We start from the raw sequence: 20,120 nt of genomic DNA on the forward strand, positions 1-20,120 counted from the left end.
TACTGCAGGATATAGACTGTAGGTGTCCTTGTTCATTTTTTTATATGAATTTCTAGTTGTCCCAGGCTTTGTTGTAGACTGTCCTTTGCCCCAGTAAATTTTCTTGGCACTCTTACCAAGCATCAATCGGCTATAAAAGAAACCAGTTTTATTCTGTTGCTCCACAGGTAAACTCTTGTTCCAACACAGACCTGATTATTTTGTCCTAATGCAAAACACTGAGATCAAGAAGTGTTTTCCCTTCAATGTCATCCTTTTAATACAGTATTAACTACTCTGAGGCCCTTCCATCTTCTGTGTGAAGTTAGGATCCACTTGTCTATCTCTACAGAGAAACTAAAGAAGATTTTATAGGGATTGTGTTAGACCCACTGAGGAGTGTTGCCTTTAACAAATATTAAGTCTTACATTTTACAAACATAAGGTGTTGTATCTTCTCATTGCTCTGACAAAGTCAGCATCAGGAAGGAAGGGTTTGTTTTAGATTGTGTTTTAAGAAGGGACACAGCCCATCCTCATGGTGGGGGATGATGTAATGAGTTAATTATACTGTATCCACAAAAAAGTCGAGTGTAGGCAGGGAGTACGCCAAGCTATAAAACTCGCAAAAGTCAGTCTCAAGTGGAAACTTCTGGTTTCTTTGGAAAGTCAGTTATGTCAAATGATATTTTGCTGAAACAGATACAGGTGAATGGATGTTTTGTTATAGCAAACACATGAATGGATTCATAATGCTCAAAAGGAATATAAACGTGTGACCCCACAGACAGTGGGAGCTCGAGCATTGGATTGCTTCGCCCCCACCTTGCTATTGGTTCATCTTACATTATATTGCTGAGTTCTGCTTGTGATAATGCCATAGAGAGAAACTAGCCAAAGAACTTCCCATGAGGCTCCTGTGGCTTCTTGCTGCTTCCGTGGTCTCTGGCTGGTAAGAGAGCCTTGCGGTTTCTTCTGGATTGAACTGCCCTTACTTATTCATGTGTGGTGACTGCCAAGTGGACTGGACTGTAGCTGCTGGTTCGTGTATGGTGTTTGCTATTGGACTGAAATGATATCCTGACAATGAAGATTGGACTTGCTCCCAAAGAACTATTTCTAAACAGGTCTACTTCCCCATGTCCTAGTATCTTTTCTCTTCCACTACCTCTGGTGGGTGTGGGGCTAGAGGAGAGGTTGAGCCCTTATTAAATAGGTTGGAAGAAATCTATGCCTATACCTTACCCCTGGTAAGGCTTGCTGGAAGGTTAGACATCTAAAGGTATCCACAATCTTCTGAAAAAAGTGCCACCTGCTGGGGACCAAGTGTTCTAGCTCACGAGCCTATGGGGAACACTTCACATTCAAAGCACCACCATTTTTTTTCTGTTTATTCAAGTTATTTCTTTGAAGGGTGTTTTTCAGCTTTCAGCACACAAGCCTTACATGTCTTCTGCTCAATCTATTTCTAAGGATTTTTACTGGTTTTGATGCTATTATAGATGAGGTTGTTCTTTTAATTTAATTTTGATTCTTGATCGTGGGTGTGTAGCTGAATAATTGATTCTCCTGTGCTCATCTCCCACTCTGCAGCTTTTATGGTCTTGTTTCTTGTTGCTACCTACTTTCGTAGGTTTTCAGTCTCTCTTCATTTTTAATACAGACATTCACACTTATAAGTTTCTCACTTGGCCCCGAGTTACATGTATTCTTCACATTTCAATACTGTTATGTTTCTATTTAGAATCTCAAACTGTTTCCTCCTCGCCTCACCTCTCTTTTCTGACTCTGGATGTTGAGTGAGTGAGCTCCCTGAGAGGCGCATGGTTGTTTTCAGCAACTTCCTTCAGTGGTTGATTTCTTATTTTACTCTACTGTGGCTGGAGAACACAGTGTGTAGTTCTGGAGTTTCACAATCCACTGAGGTCTCCTTCAAGTTCTTGGATTTGGTTTGACATGTGTCATGTGTGTTCTGTACTTGCTGTGTTCTAGAGGCATCTGTTGAGTCTGTTTTATGTTATTTTAAAATCTCTCTCTCTCTCTCTCTCTCTCTCTCTCTCTCTCTCTGTCTTTCTCTCTGCCTCTCTCCCTCCCCTCCCCTCCCCTCCCCTCCCCTCCCCTCCCCTCCCCTCCCCTCCCCTCCCCTCCCCTCCCCTCCCCTCCTCCCTCCCCTCCCCCTCCCCCTTCCTTCTTCTCCTCCTCCTCCTCTTCTTCTTCTCCTCCTCCTCCTCCTCTTCTTCTTCTCCTCCTCCTCCTCCTTCTTCCTCTTCCTCTTCTTCTTCCTCCTCTTCTTCTTCCTCCTCTTCCTCCTCCTCCTCTTCCTCCTCCTCTTCCTCCTTCTCCCTTCTCTCTGTTGAGACAAGGTCTTATGTAGCCCAGGATCTACTTGAGTTCTCTATGGAGATGAGAAAGGTTTTCATGCTGTGACCACAAACACCACACCTGGCTTATGAAGTCCTGGGAATTGAACTTGGGGCTTTGCATACTAGATTGCCAACTAAGCTACATCTCAGCCCTGGCCTTTTTTTTTTTTTAATATATGGTGCTGCTAATGACTTCCATTTAATTACTGATCTTTAGCTTATTGTATCTGTCATTGAAAGTGTTGGTGTGTCCCGTTATCTCTGTTAATCTGCCCTATGTATTTTAGGGCTCTTATTTTAGGGCATATAAATTTGTATATCTAAAAGTCTTACTTTGTCCCTAGGAGTAATTTTTTTATTATTATTACTAATCTTCCATTATCTGGTGTTAGCACTTCAGTTCTATAGATTTCAGGTAGCTTTGGCTTTGTTCTGCTAATCTTGTTTGCTTGTTTTGAGATAGGGTCTCACAATGTAGCCCTGGCTGGCCTAGAACTCATTATGAAGATCAGTCTGGCCATGAACACACAGAGATCTACCAGCTTCTGCCTCCTGAGCGCTGTGATTAAAGGTGTGCACAACCATGCAGGTTTGTATTGCTCTTTAACCTTCCCAGGTTTTCAGATGTGCAGCCAGGACCAAGAATCACTGCTCTATTAAAGTTCAGGCTCAGGACCGCTGTCTTTAATGGTCATCCCCAGACACTGATAGGATCACAGTCAGATTATCTGAGGCCTCACTGATTTGTTAAAGACACTATAGAAACTTGGATTCTGTTTCATTGTTTCATTGCTGTGAAGAGACACCATGACCAAGGCAACTTGCAGAAAGAAGCATTTAATTGGGGGCTTACATACAGTCTCAGAGCTTGGTCCACATCATTGTGGTGGGAAGCATGGCATCCCCACAGCAGGCTGGAAGGCATGATGCTGAAGTATTAATGAGAACTCACATCTGATCTACAAACTGCAGAGAGAGAGAGGAAAAACTGAGCTTGGCTTAGGCTTTTGAAACCTCAAAGCTGACTCCTTGTGACACACTTCCTCTTACAAGGCCACACCTCCTAATCCTTCCCAAAAGTTCCCCTAACTGGAACCAAGTATGGCGGTTGTTCTCATCCAAACCACCTTAGAAGCCCCAATGAAACTTTCCCATAACTACATTTGTGATACTTTGAAGACCTATTTCCCTGAAAGAGTTCTTTCCCTTGCTGGTTCCTCAGAGCAGTAGGAGGTGCTTGTTGCCTGGCGCCTGGTGGAGTTCCCAGTTACTGAAGGTACCACAATGGCTATTCTTTGTGCTTCCAGCAAGCATTGCAGCAACAATTGCCAGGACCAACTCTTGACTCCCAGGTCCTACTGCCTCCATGAATTGTGTTGAGAGAGCTAGGTAAAACTCCAGGGAGCTCATTCCCCAAAGCTTCCTTTCCCCTTTAAGGAGAAAACTGTTCTGTGATTTGCACATGTGTGTTTACATGTCTCTCCCATCTCAGGAACTCAGACCAACTGTCAGGATAGGTTCTGCTGAACAGAGAAAAGCCTCAAAGAGTTTTTCCACCTATATCTGACCAGCCCATATCAAAGATCATTAATACATCTTTCCAGGTTTGAAGACAAAGAAATCAGTGCTTTTTTCGGGGGGGTGGGAAGCCTTAGCTCTGGTGGGGGCCATGGTAACAGGAGAGGGTGGGAGTTCTGAAATATAAAGTCGTCTCATGGTAAAGAACACACAGAGACACAACACACACACACATATAACACTTACACCCCACACCCCACACAAATACACACACACACACACACACACATATCACACTTACACCCCACACCCCACACAAATACACACACACACACACACACACACACACACCATATACCACACATCCAAACCCCCATCTAGGGAGAGAGAAAATGATCCAGAATGGATTCTCTTTAGTGTATTCAGCTGTGAAAACTGATTCTCACAAGCCTCCTTAGCCAGTTTCCTTTTCCACTTCTGTGTGCCTTGCTTTAGGAAGCCGCCTTCCACTGAGACAATGTACCTGGGGTGGTTCCCCCTTAAGGAGGGCATTGTTCGGTGCTGTGCACCCATCTGTTCCCGGAACCAGGGATCCAGGCCCACATCTACAAGGTTTATGCTGAACAGAGAAGGTGTGGAAGGGCTGAGTTATCCAATCTACCCGTGCCTGTGTTAATTATCTTTTAAGGCCATTTCTACCTTTCAAGATTCAGAAGCCTAGGCTGGAAATGTCTTAGTTTCTTGCTTCCAGCAGCTGCAATCTTCATTGCGCGCGCGCGTGCGCGCGCACACACACACACACACACACACACAAACACACACGCGTGCGCGCATCCATGTTTTCAATTGCCAGAGTAATAGCCAGAAACCCCTTCTGGTTAGTGGCTTTTCTAATCCCAGCTTGGTCTCATTGTTTTGCCTCTTCCCCTTGTCATTCTTGGTGATGGGACCCCTTTTGAAAGGCAGTGCCATGCACTTTGAATCCTTTATAGTTTAAAGAGCTTGTCCCATGAAAGGTTCCCAGCATCTTACAGGCGTGTCTTTCTTCGGACTATTCAGAGGCCTCTGATGGTACAGGAGTATTCCAACTTATGTGACCTCCTACTATGCGTCTGCATCCATGGAATCTCTTCATAAGAAACAAATATGGCACCTTGCTTATCTTAGTAAAGATTTCCTCTGGCTCTTGGGCTGAGTGTGTGTCTACCTACTGTCTCAGCCTCGCCTCATTATACCAACTCCGTTTTCCTGCTGCCTTCATTTCTCCCAGACCTCTGTAACCTGGCATGACTGGGAGGCTTTGTCCATACCGTTCCTCTTGCCCTGAGTGCCCTTCCCCCTCCACCCTGTGGACACACGCCCGGTCGGTCGGTCGTTCACACCCAGCTGAAGCAGCTCTACTTTGTAAGGCTTCCCCAGGCTGAGCCACACTCTTTTCAGCTCCTTTGTATTCCTCGCATATTGATTGAGTGTCTGCTACTGGTCAGCCCTTTAAAAAATTAAGTGATTTTTAAAAAAAAACTATGAATAATAGTAAATATTGTTGAATAATACTATATGAAATATTGTATTTTATTATAGCTACTGTACAGTATAGCAATTATAGCTTTTACTGTCCTCCAGAGAGAGTTTAGGAAGTTACCAATTCTCTCATTCAGTCCCCTCAGTAGTCCAGTGAGTTGATAATGTCTGATCTTGCTTCAGAAGGTGAGGTAAGTAGTGCATCTTCCATCAGCCAGCCAATGAGGTTTGAGCTTGGGCAGGCTTATACCTTCCTTATACCATCCTTACATCCCTGCTCTGACTAACGACCAAAGCCACATGCTTTATTTTCCTTGCAACATCCACACTTGTCCTTTGTGTGACATAAAGACAGAATGATAACCAGCCTTGATGGGACAGACTCATAATTCTGCTGCTTGGGAGGCTGAGGCAGGAAGATTACAAGTTCCAAGATCAGCCTGGGCAATTTAATGAGACCTTGTCTCAAGAAAATTAAAAACAGCTGGGTGTGGTGATGCACGTCTTTAATCCAGCGCTCGGGAGGTAGAGGCAGGTGGATCTGTGTGAGTTTAAGGCCAGCTTGGTCTTCAGAGCGAGTACCAGGACAACCAAAGCTACCCTGTCTTGAAAAACCAGCTAGATAGTCAGATAGATAGATAGTCAGATAGTCAGATAGATAGATAGATAGATAGACAGACAGACAGACAGACAGAAAGAAAGATTGACTGACCAACCCAAAAATTGTAGGGATATAACTCACTGGTAGAGTACTTTGCTTGCCTACCATGCTCTGAGTTCAAGAAAGAGGAAGGGAGGGAGAGAGAGAGAGAGAGGGGGGGGGTGGGTGTTGAGTAAGGCAAAGCACAGAGCCACAAGCTGGGGAAGGATGACACTGGTCGCTCCTCACCTCTGTCAGGGTAAGCAAACTGCAGAACCAGTCAGGTCAGGGAGCATGAGTCTGCCCCAGGCATCAGGTGTCTGAAGACCAGAATCTCTGTTCAGACTGGTGAGGCCAGTAGTGTCCCTGTCCCCTCTTATACAGTTGGGGACATGGGGTTATGTAGGGGAGAGTAAATGCCTTGTCTGGGTTTCCGTGATTCTGCCATATAGTTGGAATCCCTTGTGACCTTATGAACTCCTTGTGAACCCTGATCCCTTCTTACATCCTGGGCAATGACTCTGGGCTGAGAACTGCATATCTGAGACTTAAAAGAGGAGATGTTTGGGAGATTTTTATTCCTGTTAGAGCATCTTCTGGCAAAGCTATTTCATATTGTATTTTCTTTCCATATTTCTATTTCAGTTAGCTTGCTTCTGCTGGCCTTTCTCTCACATCTCAAATAGCCAATATGTTATTTTAGGGACGAGTAATACATGGCCACGACTGATCAATAGAACTTGAGTCCCCTGCAGCCTTCATGTGGAGCTGAGCCGTTGTGACAAGCAGACAATAATGATTTGCACAGGAATCCAGGATCAGTGTGGACCTGAGTTTCTGGGCTGTTTGTCTTGCTTTTTGAGACCTCAGTGGAGAGGCCCCTCACCACGCCCCCAGTCTTCTGACAGAGCCCAGGCAGGCTGTTCTTGTGTTTCTTTCTTTGCTGTCTTGTCTACCAACCAGGATGTAATTTTGACTTTGAAAAGGAACCACAGTTTGACGTTTTAGAAAGAGTAGGCGAGGAACCCAATCTGGAGATAAATTCAGACCCCTTGCTTTCCTCAGAGCTTCAGCTAGTGATGGCTGAATGCGTGCGTTCATCTCAGGAGGTGTTCACAGTGATTTAAATTGCCTGGATGTTGTAATTCAGTTTCTTTCTAATTTATACTTTTGTGTAGCAGTCATTCGATAACATTAACAATGAACTGAATTATAACTGGTTTGCAGTACTTTTCTTAAGGGAAATGTATTTTTATTTTATTCATTACAAGTGTGTTCTATGTGTGTGTGTGTGTGTGTGAGAGAGAGAGAGAGAGAGAGAATGCACGCATGTGCATTGACTGTCAGAAGATGACTTTCAGGAGTCTGTTCTGTTCTCTCTTCTCTTTGTGGATTCCAGGGCTGCAAACTTGGGTCATTAGACTTTCATGGCAAGTGCCTTTGCCCACTGAGCCATCTTGCATGTCCTAAGATACTTTTTTAGCTAAAGATAGCAAGTCCATTCACTGCTAGAAATGGCACAGTCCTGTGACATTCACAGTTCTCTTCCGTTTCCACACTGTTCCTACCTGCAGGCCCTGGTACACACGCTTGCATTTCCTTGGAATAGTCTTCATTTCTCAGTTCTACAAGCACTAGACCTCCAGACATGTCCTGTCTGTCTCTTGTGGGTCCCCATCCGAACCACTGTAGAGCAGTCTCTGCCTTAATGTGAGTGGAATGCATAGATGAGTAGGTAAAGATGCAGACTGTGACTGTTGCACGGGTTTCCATCTTGGCTACATTTGGAGTATCACAGCCCATGCATACCTGGAAGTCTTAAGGCATTAGCCTCCATGGAGTTGAGATGAGCTCCCTCTTGAGGACGCTTTTTGAATTGCAGGAAGAGCCTCATCCACCTCTGTCTTCACCTCCCAGAGCCTTCTTCACTATTTACCAGATGCCTCTGCCTGATCCATAGCAGGAGGCTCAGAGACATTTTGTTATTTGCCAACAGTGTGGCAGATTTTTCTCCTTTAAGTCTATTTTGTATATTGCACAGGTAGAGTATAAATTCTTTCAAATAGGTAAAACTAATAAAGATTTTCAAACTCAACAGGGCCTTTTTGCTAGAACAATAACCAGTTGTATATGAGCCTACAGCTTTTGTGTCCAAGGGAAAAATGATTTTGCTCCTTGTTGAAATGAGGAACGCTCACAAAGTAGTCTCTAGTTTGCTTGGTGCTCACAGTTACTCACATCTAGGAAGTCAGTGTTAGACTTGATTTGGAGCAATAATGTCAGGGTTATCTCCTCACTGTTTTCATGGCTGTGATTTTGGGAATAGCATCTAATTGTGTGATGATAATTCCAGGAAGAAAGGAATGATAAGGTCACCTGCTCTGTGCGTGACATAAATAGAATCTGGAAAAGTAGGATTGTATCAGTCTGTTTTGTGGTACTGTAATAAAATACCAGAGGCTCTTTATGAAGAAAAGATGTTTACTTTGGAATGTTTCTGGTTCTAGAGGAGGCATACATGATGATAACTTTCTTGCTGGCAGAACCCTGAGATAGCCCAGGATATCACATGGTAAAAGCCAGGGAAGGTCTGTGTATGTGCTACTGCTCTCTTCATCTCTTAGTAATGCAGCCAGTATTTAGTCAGGGCATCCCTGATCTGATGGCTTTATTAATCATAGTTCCCCCCCCCCCAAAGGACTCATCTGAAAACAGCGCACTTCAACCTAGAGATCCAGCACAGCTCAGGAACCCTGGGGAGGGACAGATTCTAACCATTTCCCAACTCTAGCAAGGTTGTGCCCATTTATGTGTTCACCGAAATGTTTGGCTGCTATTAATGGAAATAAGCACCATGAGGGGAGTCCCAGCCCCTGGTGAGTCTGCTGCCTGCAGCCTGCCCACTCACTCTTTGCAAAGCTACACGGGGAGGTAGGGCTTCTGCAAAGACACTGGAGAGTGGATAGCCCCAGGAGACAGCACCTGCACCCAGCAGCCCTCTGAGACAGAGGGAAGTGTGCAGCCTAGAGACAGAGACTCTGCATCTGCAGGAGATCTGTGCAGAGCAGGAAACCCATTCTAGCTAAAACTGGTGTCCTATACCAAGTGCAAACCTAGGAAGATAAAGAGGCATAGTTGGCTCCCTTGACCCGGGCGGATGTCCCCTCCTCTGCAGGGTAATGAAACGTTCCGAGGTTGGAATGGAAGGAGACAGAGATGGGCAGAGGATAGTTGAGTGGTCCAACAGTTAGGGACTAGCCTAACATAAGTGCAGAGCTGTGGCTTCCTCTGTCTGTCTCAGGCAGCAGTCTTTCCTTATAGCCAGAGGACACCAGTAGATGAGCTAAGGGACACCAGAATCTACAGTGTGCATAGCTTTGGACTCAGCAGCTGTATATCAGTGAGATATTTTACAGGCAGGAATGACTGTATCCATCTGGGCGTGTATTGTTACTTAAAGCACCACAAGTGTCTGTCGGTAACCGACCCTCTGACTTATGGGTCACACACACACACACACGCACACGCAGTGAAGTCGTACTCAGCCATTCAGAATGCTGGGGTGGCTGGGCTGATTGCTCCTTCAGTAAAGTGCTTACTGTGCAAGCATGAGGACCTGAGTGTGATTTCCACCAGCAAGAAGAAATGGGCAACAGTGCTTTTACACCTGAAATACTGGCACTGGAGACTAGGGATCCAAACACAAGACAATCCCTAGAGATCACTGGCCAGCTAGTCCTACTCAGTCAGCAAGCTCCCAGTTCAGTGAGAGACGCTGCCTTCAAAGGTAGTTGGAGAGTGATTGAGGAAGATACCTGCGATTAACCTCTGGCTTCCACATGCACTCAGGCAAGTATATAGGTGTTTCCCCCCCCCCCACCCCTGAAACACAAACGCTCACAATTCCAGGCTGTGAATCAGTAATGACTGACAATATGTTAAGGGTCCGAAGTTGGTTTCCAGGCAGCATGTGTTTTGTGTGCATTTCCATACAATTGCCCACCGGGGCCCACTTGTTAATTCCATCAGTGCTTACTCAATATCTCACACACTGGGCACATTTTCTGGGCAGTGGACAAGACAGTGTGTGGCATTCTGTTACTCACAGTGTTGTGGTTGCTGTAGCAGCATTTCCTAGGAGCTACAGAGTAATGTTGAATACCAGACTTCACTCCAGACTTGCTATGTTATCAGGATTTGACCTACTGACCCACTTACACATGATTGTTCTTGCTGCTGTTATGATTTGAATGTGCCATGTCCTCTCTGGGCTCATGGGTTTGAACACCTGGTCCTCAGCTAGCAGTAATATTTGGGGGTGCTTTGGGACCTGTCTGGCACAGATGGGGGTTTCTAACCTGGTCCTGCTTTTACTTTCTGGTTGGCTGTCGTGACACCACCTCATACTCGCAGCAATGTGAACTGAACCACACCTACTACCCTGCCTTCCCTTCCTGATGGACTGAAAGTCTCCTGAAACTGTGAGCCAGGGTGAGTCCTTCCACCCTCAAGTTGCTCTTGCCAGATTTTTGGCCACAGCAGCGAGAAGGGTAGCTGATAGGAAATCATATTTACTAAATATCCAGATCACCCTTTTGTCTTAGTTTGGATTTTACTGCTGTGAACAGACACCATGACCAACATTTAATTGAAGCTGGCTTAAAGGTTCAGAGGTTCAGTCCATTACCATCAAGGCAGGAATGTGGCTGCATCCAGGCAAGCATGGTGCAGGAGGAACTGAAAGTTCAACATCTTCATCTGAAGGCAGCTAGCAGAATACTGGCTTCCAGGCAACTAGGATGGGGTCTTAAAGCCCATGTGCACAGTGACAACCCTATTCCAACAAGGGCATACCCTCTAATAGTGCCACTCCATGGACCAAGCATGCACATATCATCACATCTTCCCTGTGTGGTGGTGATCAGTGATGAAGTTCACATTCTCCTTTATACGCTTCTCCGCGGTTGAAATGTCACACAGTGAGCCCATTCTGATGTTTACAAGCAAAGATGGGAGCATGGCAGAGGAGCTATGGCTCCTGCTTCTGGATCTTTGGCCTGTCTTGGCTTTGTACTAGCAGGATCCTGGAGCAGGAGTTGGAGGGCAGCGAGCACAGAGGCAAAGGAGGTGTACCGTAAATGACTACAGCTTGGGATGGAGTCGTAGCCACCACTTGAGCAGTGTGGTAGGTCTGCTTGTCTGAGTTCATGGCTGTTCTGGCCTAACTGAATGGTGACTGAGGCAGGGCCTCACCGTGTCACTTGGGCTGGCTTCAAACTTGCTGTCCTCCTGCCTCTGCCTTCTCAGTACTGCCATTGCAGGTATGTGTCACCACACTGGGCTCTTAGTCCAGCTATTGTGTTTGGTGGCCACCTGGAGAGACCTGGGCCATCAGCTGTAGGTGATGGGCCTATATCATCTTCTAAGAGGAGGCAGCCCCAAGGGCTTTCTGGGCAGATTGAGAGTCATAGGCTTGTGGTCTAGTGCAGAGCTGTCTATCCCAGGCCTGGAACATTCTGACTTGTGTGTGGGAGAAGGGCTTTCTGTTCCTGGATCTCTTTCTTTTGTTCTCTGTTGTATCCGAAAGCTGGAAAGAGACCTGAGCCAAATGTGGTCCTGTGGCAGCCGCCTGTGACATAGTACAGCATAACTGAAAGAGGCTAGACTTGGAAGCAGCTGAGTCAGGCTCAAGACCCAAGTTCACCCAATAAGAGCTCTCTAACTTTGGGCGGGTGTGGTGTCTTATTTGGGCTTCAGTATTTCCATGTGTGAGACCTGCTCTGGACATACAGAGTGGTGTCACCATACCATTTCCTGGTACCCTGTAGTTCTTACATGTCTCCCAGAGACCTATGTCTCTGACTCTTGATCCATCTATAACAATGGCTTCTGGAAAGGGGGGAAAGATAAGGAGAACTCTGAATATGCAGGTCAGGTTTGCACCCACTCTTCGAGATGAAGAGCTGCTTGCTCTGAGACTGGAGACTACCTTCTTGCTGCCACCGCTGCCTTAGTTGTGGTCATTGAGCAGGTGTCATTTCAGATGAATCAGCCTCAGTTGCACATCACATCACCCATCACAGGGACCACATCTCTGCTCCTCTTTGCTTAATCCTTGGTTCTTCTGGTCCCTGTTTGGCCACAGGCTCTGCTGTGTAACTATTCCTAAGAGGGAATAAGCTAATGTCTGTTCATGCCAGGCAGTTAGGGCACTAGTGACAGAACAAAGATGATTTCACCCAAACCTAGCTTTGTGACCAATGGGTTCACTGTAGCTACTTAATATGGGTGATCAAAACCTTGCCCACTGCATCATGGGTGAGAGTTCACATCCGTAGACCTCCTTGCATAACTTCCAGGCAGTTCTGCTGGAGTCTCCTCTCTCATAGCAAGTGTTTACTTAGCTACATTACTAAGAAGTCTTGTAAACATGTGACCTCCTTGATTCTCCAATACTTAGTTGTCTGAGTCTTCTGAGGCTTGCTCCTCCCTCTAAAGGAAACAGCCACACAGTAGCTTCTGTCGGGCCTTTTGTTGCAGTGATAAGAGAAGCAGGCATTGTCAGTGTCTCTACTCAAGCTTTTACATCAACCATCTCCATCTTATAAGACTCCTGGTAAGCAGGTTGTACCGGTGACAAAACTGAGGCTCAGCAATATAAAGAAATGTGTCTAACATCATTGAAATGGAGTCTGAGTTTGAGCCCAGGACTCTCTTGAGATTATGCTTTGTGAAGAACTCACAAGCACCATTACAGAAAGTCGGGGCTGAAACTGGACTCACTCTAGGCCTTATACCCTGTTGACTGTGAGTCCGCTGCCACCTAAATTGGCATCATACCGACAGTGGGAACATGCAGGCAATTTATTGTCTATCTGTTTCAAAGAAATGGCCTTTTCCTTCTTGGAGGGATGTAGTTCCGGCCTCGCAGACAGGAGTCTGGAGAGATGTTCAGTGAGACTGCTACCTGCACTTAGCCATAGATCTCATCTCCTGTCTCCTAATCGACACCCAGAGCAGACAGCACCATTAGCTAGAAAGAGCATCACCCCCCAGGGCTACTGGGCTTAGCAGGACCGTAAATCAAGTCCAAGTTACAACTGTTTCTGTTCAAACTGTTTGTACAGCAGGTGTGCAAAATAAATTTCTTTAGTGCAGGAGTCTAGCTTCTGTTGGAAGAAGTGACAGCCTTTGGCAGAGAGACATGCCGTTAGGTTGATTGAGGTCATGGCTTCTGGAGTCCACATGCCTGGGCCTCCCCTCAGTACTAGATTCCCTAGCTGTGTGAACTTAAGTGAGTCTCTTTATCCTCAAAGCATATCCTTGAAATGGGGATCGAAGCCATACCCATCATACCCCACTCCATCAGGACTCTGCAAGACTCTCCCAGGGTCATCATTTCTCTCTGCATAAGGTCATTTTTAGGGCCATGGTTTATTACATCAAAAGGGTGCAATGCAAATTGAATATAGGCAAAAGATGGTGGCAGTGCTATCCCGAGGAGGCCCAAGCTTTGGCTCCTCAGAGGTCTCTCTTAGAGCACTTTTACCAGACGCATTCAGTTCATCTGGATTTCAGCAGCGTGGTGAAGAGCTGCCCTCCGGGCAAGCTCATTTCAGACTCAGCACCCAGGTTCTGTCCAGGGCTGATCACCTGCCCACCGTCTCTGTCTTAGTTACCTTTTCGTTGCTGTGATATAAAGCCCTGACAACAGCAACTAAAGGAAGGCCTTGTTTGGTTCACAGTTGAAGGTGCTGCTCCTGAGATAGTTGATCGCATTGCATCTGTGGCTGGCAAGCAAAGATGATTTTCACTGCTCACCTTCTTCTTGCTTGTATTTGTCCTGCAGTTAGGGGGTATTTCCCACCTAACCTAGATGCTCCGTCACAAGACATGTCCAGAGGCCTGTCTTCTAGGCAATGCTAGATCCTGTTAAGTTGACAATCACTATTAATGATCACAACCACTATTTGCCTTGTACGTTCCTAGACTCCAGACTCAAAGGAAACACTAATGTTAGCACAAACTAAACTGAAGAATTTGTATAAGATCTGTTAGAGGTAGGGTGTCCCTACCCTCTCAAAAAACCACAGTCCCAAACTCCAGCCAAGCCAGATATGACCTTGCAAGCAGGTCTTCTGGAAGAGGCAGTCTTGAGAGTGTCACGTTAGCTTTCCTGCATGCTATCCCAGCGAGTGGCTGCTGGGTAGATTAAATGAGAAAATCTGTGCGAAGTACTTGGCACCCTGCCTAGTGTGGCAAGGACTCACTAAATGCCAACAGCAGTTGCTCTGATATGCCGTGGATGCATTTTGACCAGCTCTTCAGCTTCTAAAGAAGCAAGCACCGTACCCACCATCCAGCTCCATAGGTACCATCCATCCGCTCACCCATTCACCTACCTGTTCCCCTGTTTTGGACTTGCAGTGTTTAGCCTGTCCTAGCCTCTCCAAGGACTTTGTATGTGATGTGATGTGATGTGATGTTTATGTGTGTGTGCGTATCATGTACACTTACTAGAGTGTGGAGGTCAGAGGTCAAACTCTTCAGGAGCCATCTACCTTGTTTTTGAGACAGGGTCTTTTTCTGGGATCTGGGTCTCAGCAAGTAGGTTAGGGTGCCTGGCCACTGAGCCCCAGGGACCCACCCATCTGTTCTTCTCCAGTGCTGGCATTGCAGGTCATGCCTCCACACTTCATATCTTTGCATAGTTTCTGGAGGTCAAACACAGGTCCCCTTGCTTGTGTGGCATGCATTTTACTGACGGAGCCATCTCTCAGGTCCCTTTAAGGACTTTTGAAGCAGCATGCTTGGCAACTCCCTTCCTAGACAATGCTGTATGTAGGTGTCCACGCTGGCTGGGCATTTGTGGAGTGATGGTGGTTACGGTTCTGTGGGAACTTCATGCCGAGCCTGCAAGGACTCACTCATACATTCAGAATGAGTGGGGTGAGGAGGCTGTGGCCTGAGAACTTCATCCCCTGATGGCCCTCTGTGTTTCTTTTCCACCTGTAGCCAAAGCAAAATCGAAATGTGGCCCGACCTTCTTCCCCTGCGCCAGTGGCATCCACTGTATCATCGGCCGCTTCCGCTGCAATGGATTTGAGGACTGTCCCGACGGCAGCGACGAGGAGAACTGCAGTAAGTCTGGGGACGCAGCCATCTCTTCGTTCTCCTTTCAGTACAGCCAAATGCTAGGGCACCCCCTGCTGTTGTATCATCTTTAGCACTTCTGGGTGTGACTGTTAATTCTCAGATATTGTTTGTGGGGGGCCACAGTAAGTCCACTGCATCTAATCAGCCCGGACAGTCCCTCTGTGGGTGCAGGTGAGCTGTCCCCACTGAACAGATGACGAGCAAGAGTTAGAGAGGAACGTTAGCTTCTCCAGGGCCACATAGCTCCTTTATACCTCGTCTGATTGACTGTCTCAACACTCATATTTTTACTCTTGCTTGCTTCCCTTCTTTAAATGCTTAAAAACTTTGTTTTGTTCATTATATTCTATGAGAATTGGAAAGATGGCTCAGCAGTGAAGAGAACTTGCTGCTCTTGCAGAGGACCAAGGTTCAGTTTCCCATATCCACACAATATCTCACAGCCATTCCTAACTCCAGTCTCACTTGCTGCTCTTGCAGAGGACCAAGGTTCAGTTTCCCATATCCACACAATATCTCACAGCCATTCCTAACTCCAGGCTCAAGGGTTGTGACATACACCTCTAAACTTCAAAGGCACCGTGCTCTCATGTGGCCATGTACATATATGTGGGCAAAACACTTATACACAAAGAAATTATAAAGTTAGGTATACATCTCCATTTTGAAACATTGTTGTTCATTGGACCTAGGTAATAATCATCAGGGAAAACTCCTGGGTGAGAATTTGGGGCGGAGCTTTGCAGTGACTGACAGGTCAGACTAGAGTCTTCAGCTACCAGTGGGTCTTTCTGGACTTGAATCATTATTACCTCATGCCAATTAGAATACAGGAACCTGGTTCTGTGGGTCTCCTTCTCTTACAAATAACTGCCACTCTTCAGTTATTGACACTCCCAGAAGACAGCATTTGATTTTTGTTTGAAATGATCAACTCTAAAAGGTTCCAGAGAAGAAGATACAATGTTTTTACTCAGAGCGCCATGGCTGCAGCGACTCTTCCCTCTGTTCTTTTTCTCACAAACCTCTGGTATCATTCTCCTTTTGTCTGAAGAACTTCTTTCTGTGATGCTTTCTTAGAAATTTTATTTTAAAGAGTGTGTGTGTGAGAGAGAGAGGGAGAGAGAGGGAGGTGGGGAGAGAGAGAGGGAGGGGGGGAGAGAGATAGAGAGTCAGTCTGTCTGTCTCTCTCTGTATGTGTGTTTACTCAGATGCCCATGGAGGCCAGAAGAAGTAATCAAATCTGGAATAGGAGTTACAGGTGTCTGTGAGCTGCCTGTCGTGGGTATTGGGACCCAAACTCAGGTTCTATGCGAGAGCAGTATATGCTTGTAACCGCTGAACTTTCTGCAGCATCAGAGATGCTGTTAAACGCAGGCATGCAGATGACACATGCTCTCAGTTTTCCCTCAGCTAAGTATGTCTGTGTTTCACCCCCATTCCTAAAGGATTTTTATGGCATGTGGTATTTGGGATGACAGTCCTTTTTCCTCTGAGCACTTTAAATGTGCCACTTCCGTCCAGCTTTTCTAGTTTCCACAGGGAAAGCCAGTCACTTGATTTGTTCCCCTGTAGATCCTGCATCTCTTCCCTCTGGCTACTCTTAAGAGCATTTTGTGCTTAGTTCTCAGCTTTTAGATCTTGGTTTTGGGCATCTGCAGGTAGTATGTTTTTAATCCTCTTTAGTGTTTTCTGAGTCTAAGTTTTGATTGTTGCCCTGCTTCCTACATTTTCAGCTATCATGTTTTCAAATGTCTTCCTGTGCTGCCCTCTTTCCTTCTGAGATTCGGGTGACAGGAGCGTCAGGTTTCTAGCCTCTGTCACGCCAGTCTCAGAGGCTCAGTCATTTCGCTCCTTGTTGTCCAGAGGGCATGCTTCCTATTAATCTGTCTTCAGCCTGCTGGTTCTTCTTCCTTTGTCACTGCTAATCTGTTTTTCACACACGCCAACTGCTGTGCTTTGCTTTGTTTTAAAGTATTATTATAATTTTTATTTCTACAATTTTCTCTTTTTTTGTCTCCTGTTTGTTTTGCTTAGACTATTTTTCCCTTTTTTTCCAGTATGTCTGTGACCCCCTGTTGAGTGCAAGCGCTGTGTTTCCAGTATGTCTGTGATCCCCTGTTAGAGTGTAAGTGATGTGCCCCATTTTTGTCTCACGGTTCCCATACCTGTGTTTCTTTATGTTAGTATCCATCTGGTTGTTGTCTTTTCCCATATGGGTTGAGATTTTCCTGTCTTTCTCTATGACAACTAATTTTAGTTTCTGTTCTGGCATTTTGTTTGTTTTGTCTGACACAAGCATCTTAAGTAAATTCTGGACAGAATACTTGCATGTTTGCCTCCATAGACAAATGACCTGATAGGCATTTCCCTAGTTATTGGTTCTGGGCTGTGCTGCTTGAAGTTGGACTGTGTACCTCCCAGTGGGCTGAGTTCATTCTCATCCTTTCTGGTGTCCATGGCCATCCTTGATGAGGACAGATGCACACATGTGCAGTGTGGGCATCCATGATGAAGACAGGTTCACACATGTGCAGTGTGGGGATCCTTGATGAGGACAGGTGCACACATGTGCAGTGTGGGGGATACATGATGAAGACAGGTGCACACATGTGCAGTGTGGCCATCCATGATGAGGGCAGGTAAACACAGGTGCACACATGTGCAGTGTGGGCATCCATGATGAGGACAGGCGCACACATGTGCAGTGTGGGCATCCATGATGAGGACAGGTGCACACATGTGCAGTGTGGACATCCATGATGAGGGCAGGTGCACACATGTGCAGTGTGGCCATCCATGATGAAGACAGGTGCACACATGTGCAGTGTGGGCATCCATGATGAGGACAGGCGCACACATGTGCAGTGTGTACATCCATGATGAGGACAGGTGCACACATGTGCAGTGTGGACATCCATGATGAGGGCAGGTGCACACATGTGCAGTGTGGACATCCATGATGAAGACAGGTGCACACATGTGCAGTGTGGCCATCCATGATGAGGGCAGGTAAACACAGGTGCACACATGTGCAGTGTGGGCATCCATGATGAGGGCAGGTAAACACAGGTGCACACATGTGCAGTGTGGGCATCCATGATGAGGACAGGCGCACACATGTGCAGTGTGGACATCCATGATGAGGGCAGGTGCACACATGTGCAGTGTGGCCATCCATGATGAGGGCAGGTGCACACATGTGCAGTGTGGGCATCCACAATGAAGACAGGTGCACACATGTGCAGTGTGGGATCCACCTAAGAAGAGTGGTGCTCATTCCTCTGCTTCTGTCTCTTTAACGTGCTAGGGGCTTCTTTCCAGTGTCCTAAGAATCCTAAGAGGCAAAGGAAAATTGAATACTCACTACCATTTTGTTAATAGTTTAAATTCTGGTCCTCTTTCCCAGTGGGTATGTTCAAATTACTTTTCAGAGTGTTAAAAGTAGCTGCTACATATGTCCCAGCCAATGTTGTAAAGCTGCCTTTGGTGGAAGAGCCAGCACAATGCCTGGTTCCTGCTGCCTGCTGTACCTGCTCGGGAACCTCCCATAAAGGAAACTAAGCAGCATCAATAGAGAGGCCCCCCGGGGGTGGGGCTGGAGAGATGGCTCAGCCAGAGCTTTTTCTCCTTTTGCAAAAGACCCAGGTTCGGTTCCCAGAACCTTCATGGGGGCTCTCTACCTTTTGTAACTCCAGTTCCAGGAGATCTGATGCTCTCTTCTGGCTTCTGCAGGCCCCAGGCAAACATGTGGTACACATACATAACTGTAGGCAAACACACACAAAGTACAAATAACGATAAATAAATCATGTTTTAAAAACTACTGAGGTTTAAAAACGTAAAAGAGCCAACCAGATATTTTATGCCTTCCGACCTGGTGTCACAGAGCACACACCGTCAAATTGAGGTCGTTTTCCCAAAACCATCCCAGCTGAACTTAAACGACCCTTAAATTCTGACCATTAAGTTTACAGAAAATTTAGGAGATCGAGGAATATGTCCATAACATTATACAGAGGCAAATTTCCAGATCCAGAATGTGGGAAAATCCTCAGAACCCTGGTTCATCCATAAGTAATTCTATGGTTAAAACGTGGAGGAAGGCGGGGGCGGGGGCTGTAAACTGAAAGAGATTCAGAGATAAATTAACCCAGGGCCATGTCTAGACTGTTGTCTTTTTTCCCAAAACCATTTTTTTTCTCTGACTCTAAACCATTCTTTAAAAAAAACTAATTACTATCTTAAATTGTGATGTGACGTTTTGATGATATCAAGGGCATCACTGCTAATTTGTAAGGCCTGAGAATAGTGGTGATTTTTTTTTTTGTCCATTTATTTTAGCAGCACATAGTATCGTTTATAAAGATTAGATTAAATGATATCTAATTTAATGATATCTAATCTAGTTTGCTACTACTGCTGCTTTCAGGTGTCCTGGACTATATTTGTCCCACAGTTGACGGCTTCCTGCTTGTCTCCCAGTGAGGCAGGATGTGTTAGCCAGGCTGTATGTGTGATCATAGAGCCTGTCAGAGCCCTGCAGAGCCGGCCAGTTTTCTCCTGTCTGTCTCCATCCTTTTGTCTCCTCAGACAGCCCATGAGTAAACCTGGAAGACCCAGACTTTTTCTATATATAGACTGTGGGAGCTGAGAGTTACAGTGGGAGTGCTTCCCCAGTGTGCCCAAGAGATGTCCTTGAGACTCCTTAAAGACTCCCAGGGAACCTACTTTCCTGAACATGTACCTGGCTTGTCAAGACTGTGCTGGTCTCTGTCCCATTTTGTCCTTGGCCCCCTTCAAAGAGCTCATGAACAGAAGGGCCAGTCCTGAGTGTCCCCTGACAACCCGCTCCTCCCTGCACCCACACGTCCACTGCTTCACTCTTCTCCGTGTTCAGTGTGGCTTCCTCTGTTTGCTGTGACAGTCATGAGAGGACACGG

At 46.1% G+C, this 20,120-nt stretch overlaps 1 protein-coding gene across 2 annotated transcripts in view; it reads left to right on the forward strand.

The window, feature by feature from the left end:
* Positions 1–20,120, forward strand: part of Ldlrad3 (low density lipoprotein receptor class A domain containing 3) — a 235,446-nt gene that overhangs the window by 102,464 nt on the left and 112,862 nt on the right. For both annotated transcript variants that reach the window (XM_021156251.3, XM_029474721.2), the window contains exon 3: positions 15,037–15,162. In XM_021156251.3, coding sequence (XP_021011910.1) covers positions 15,037–15,162 — 126 coding nt within the window. The remainder of the gene's footprint in view (positions 1–15,036; positions 15,163–20,120) is intronic.

This window comes from Mus caroli, unplaced genomic scaffold (genome assembly GCF_978045245.1).
Source record: "Mus caroli unplaced genomic scaffold, Mus_caroli_1 scaffold_2, whole genome shotgun sequence".
Taxonomy (NCBI): Eukaryota; Metazoa; Chordata; class Mammalia; order Rodentia; family Muridae; genus Mus; species Mus caroli.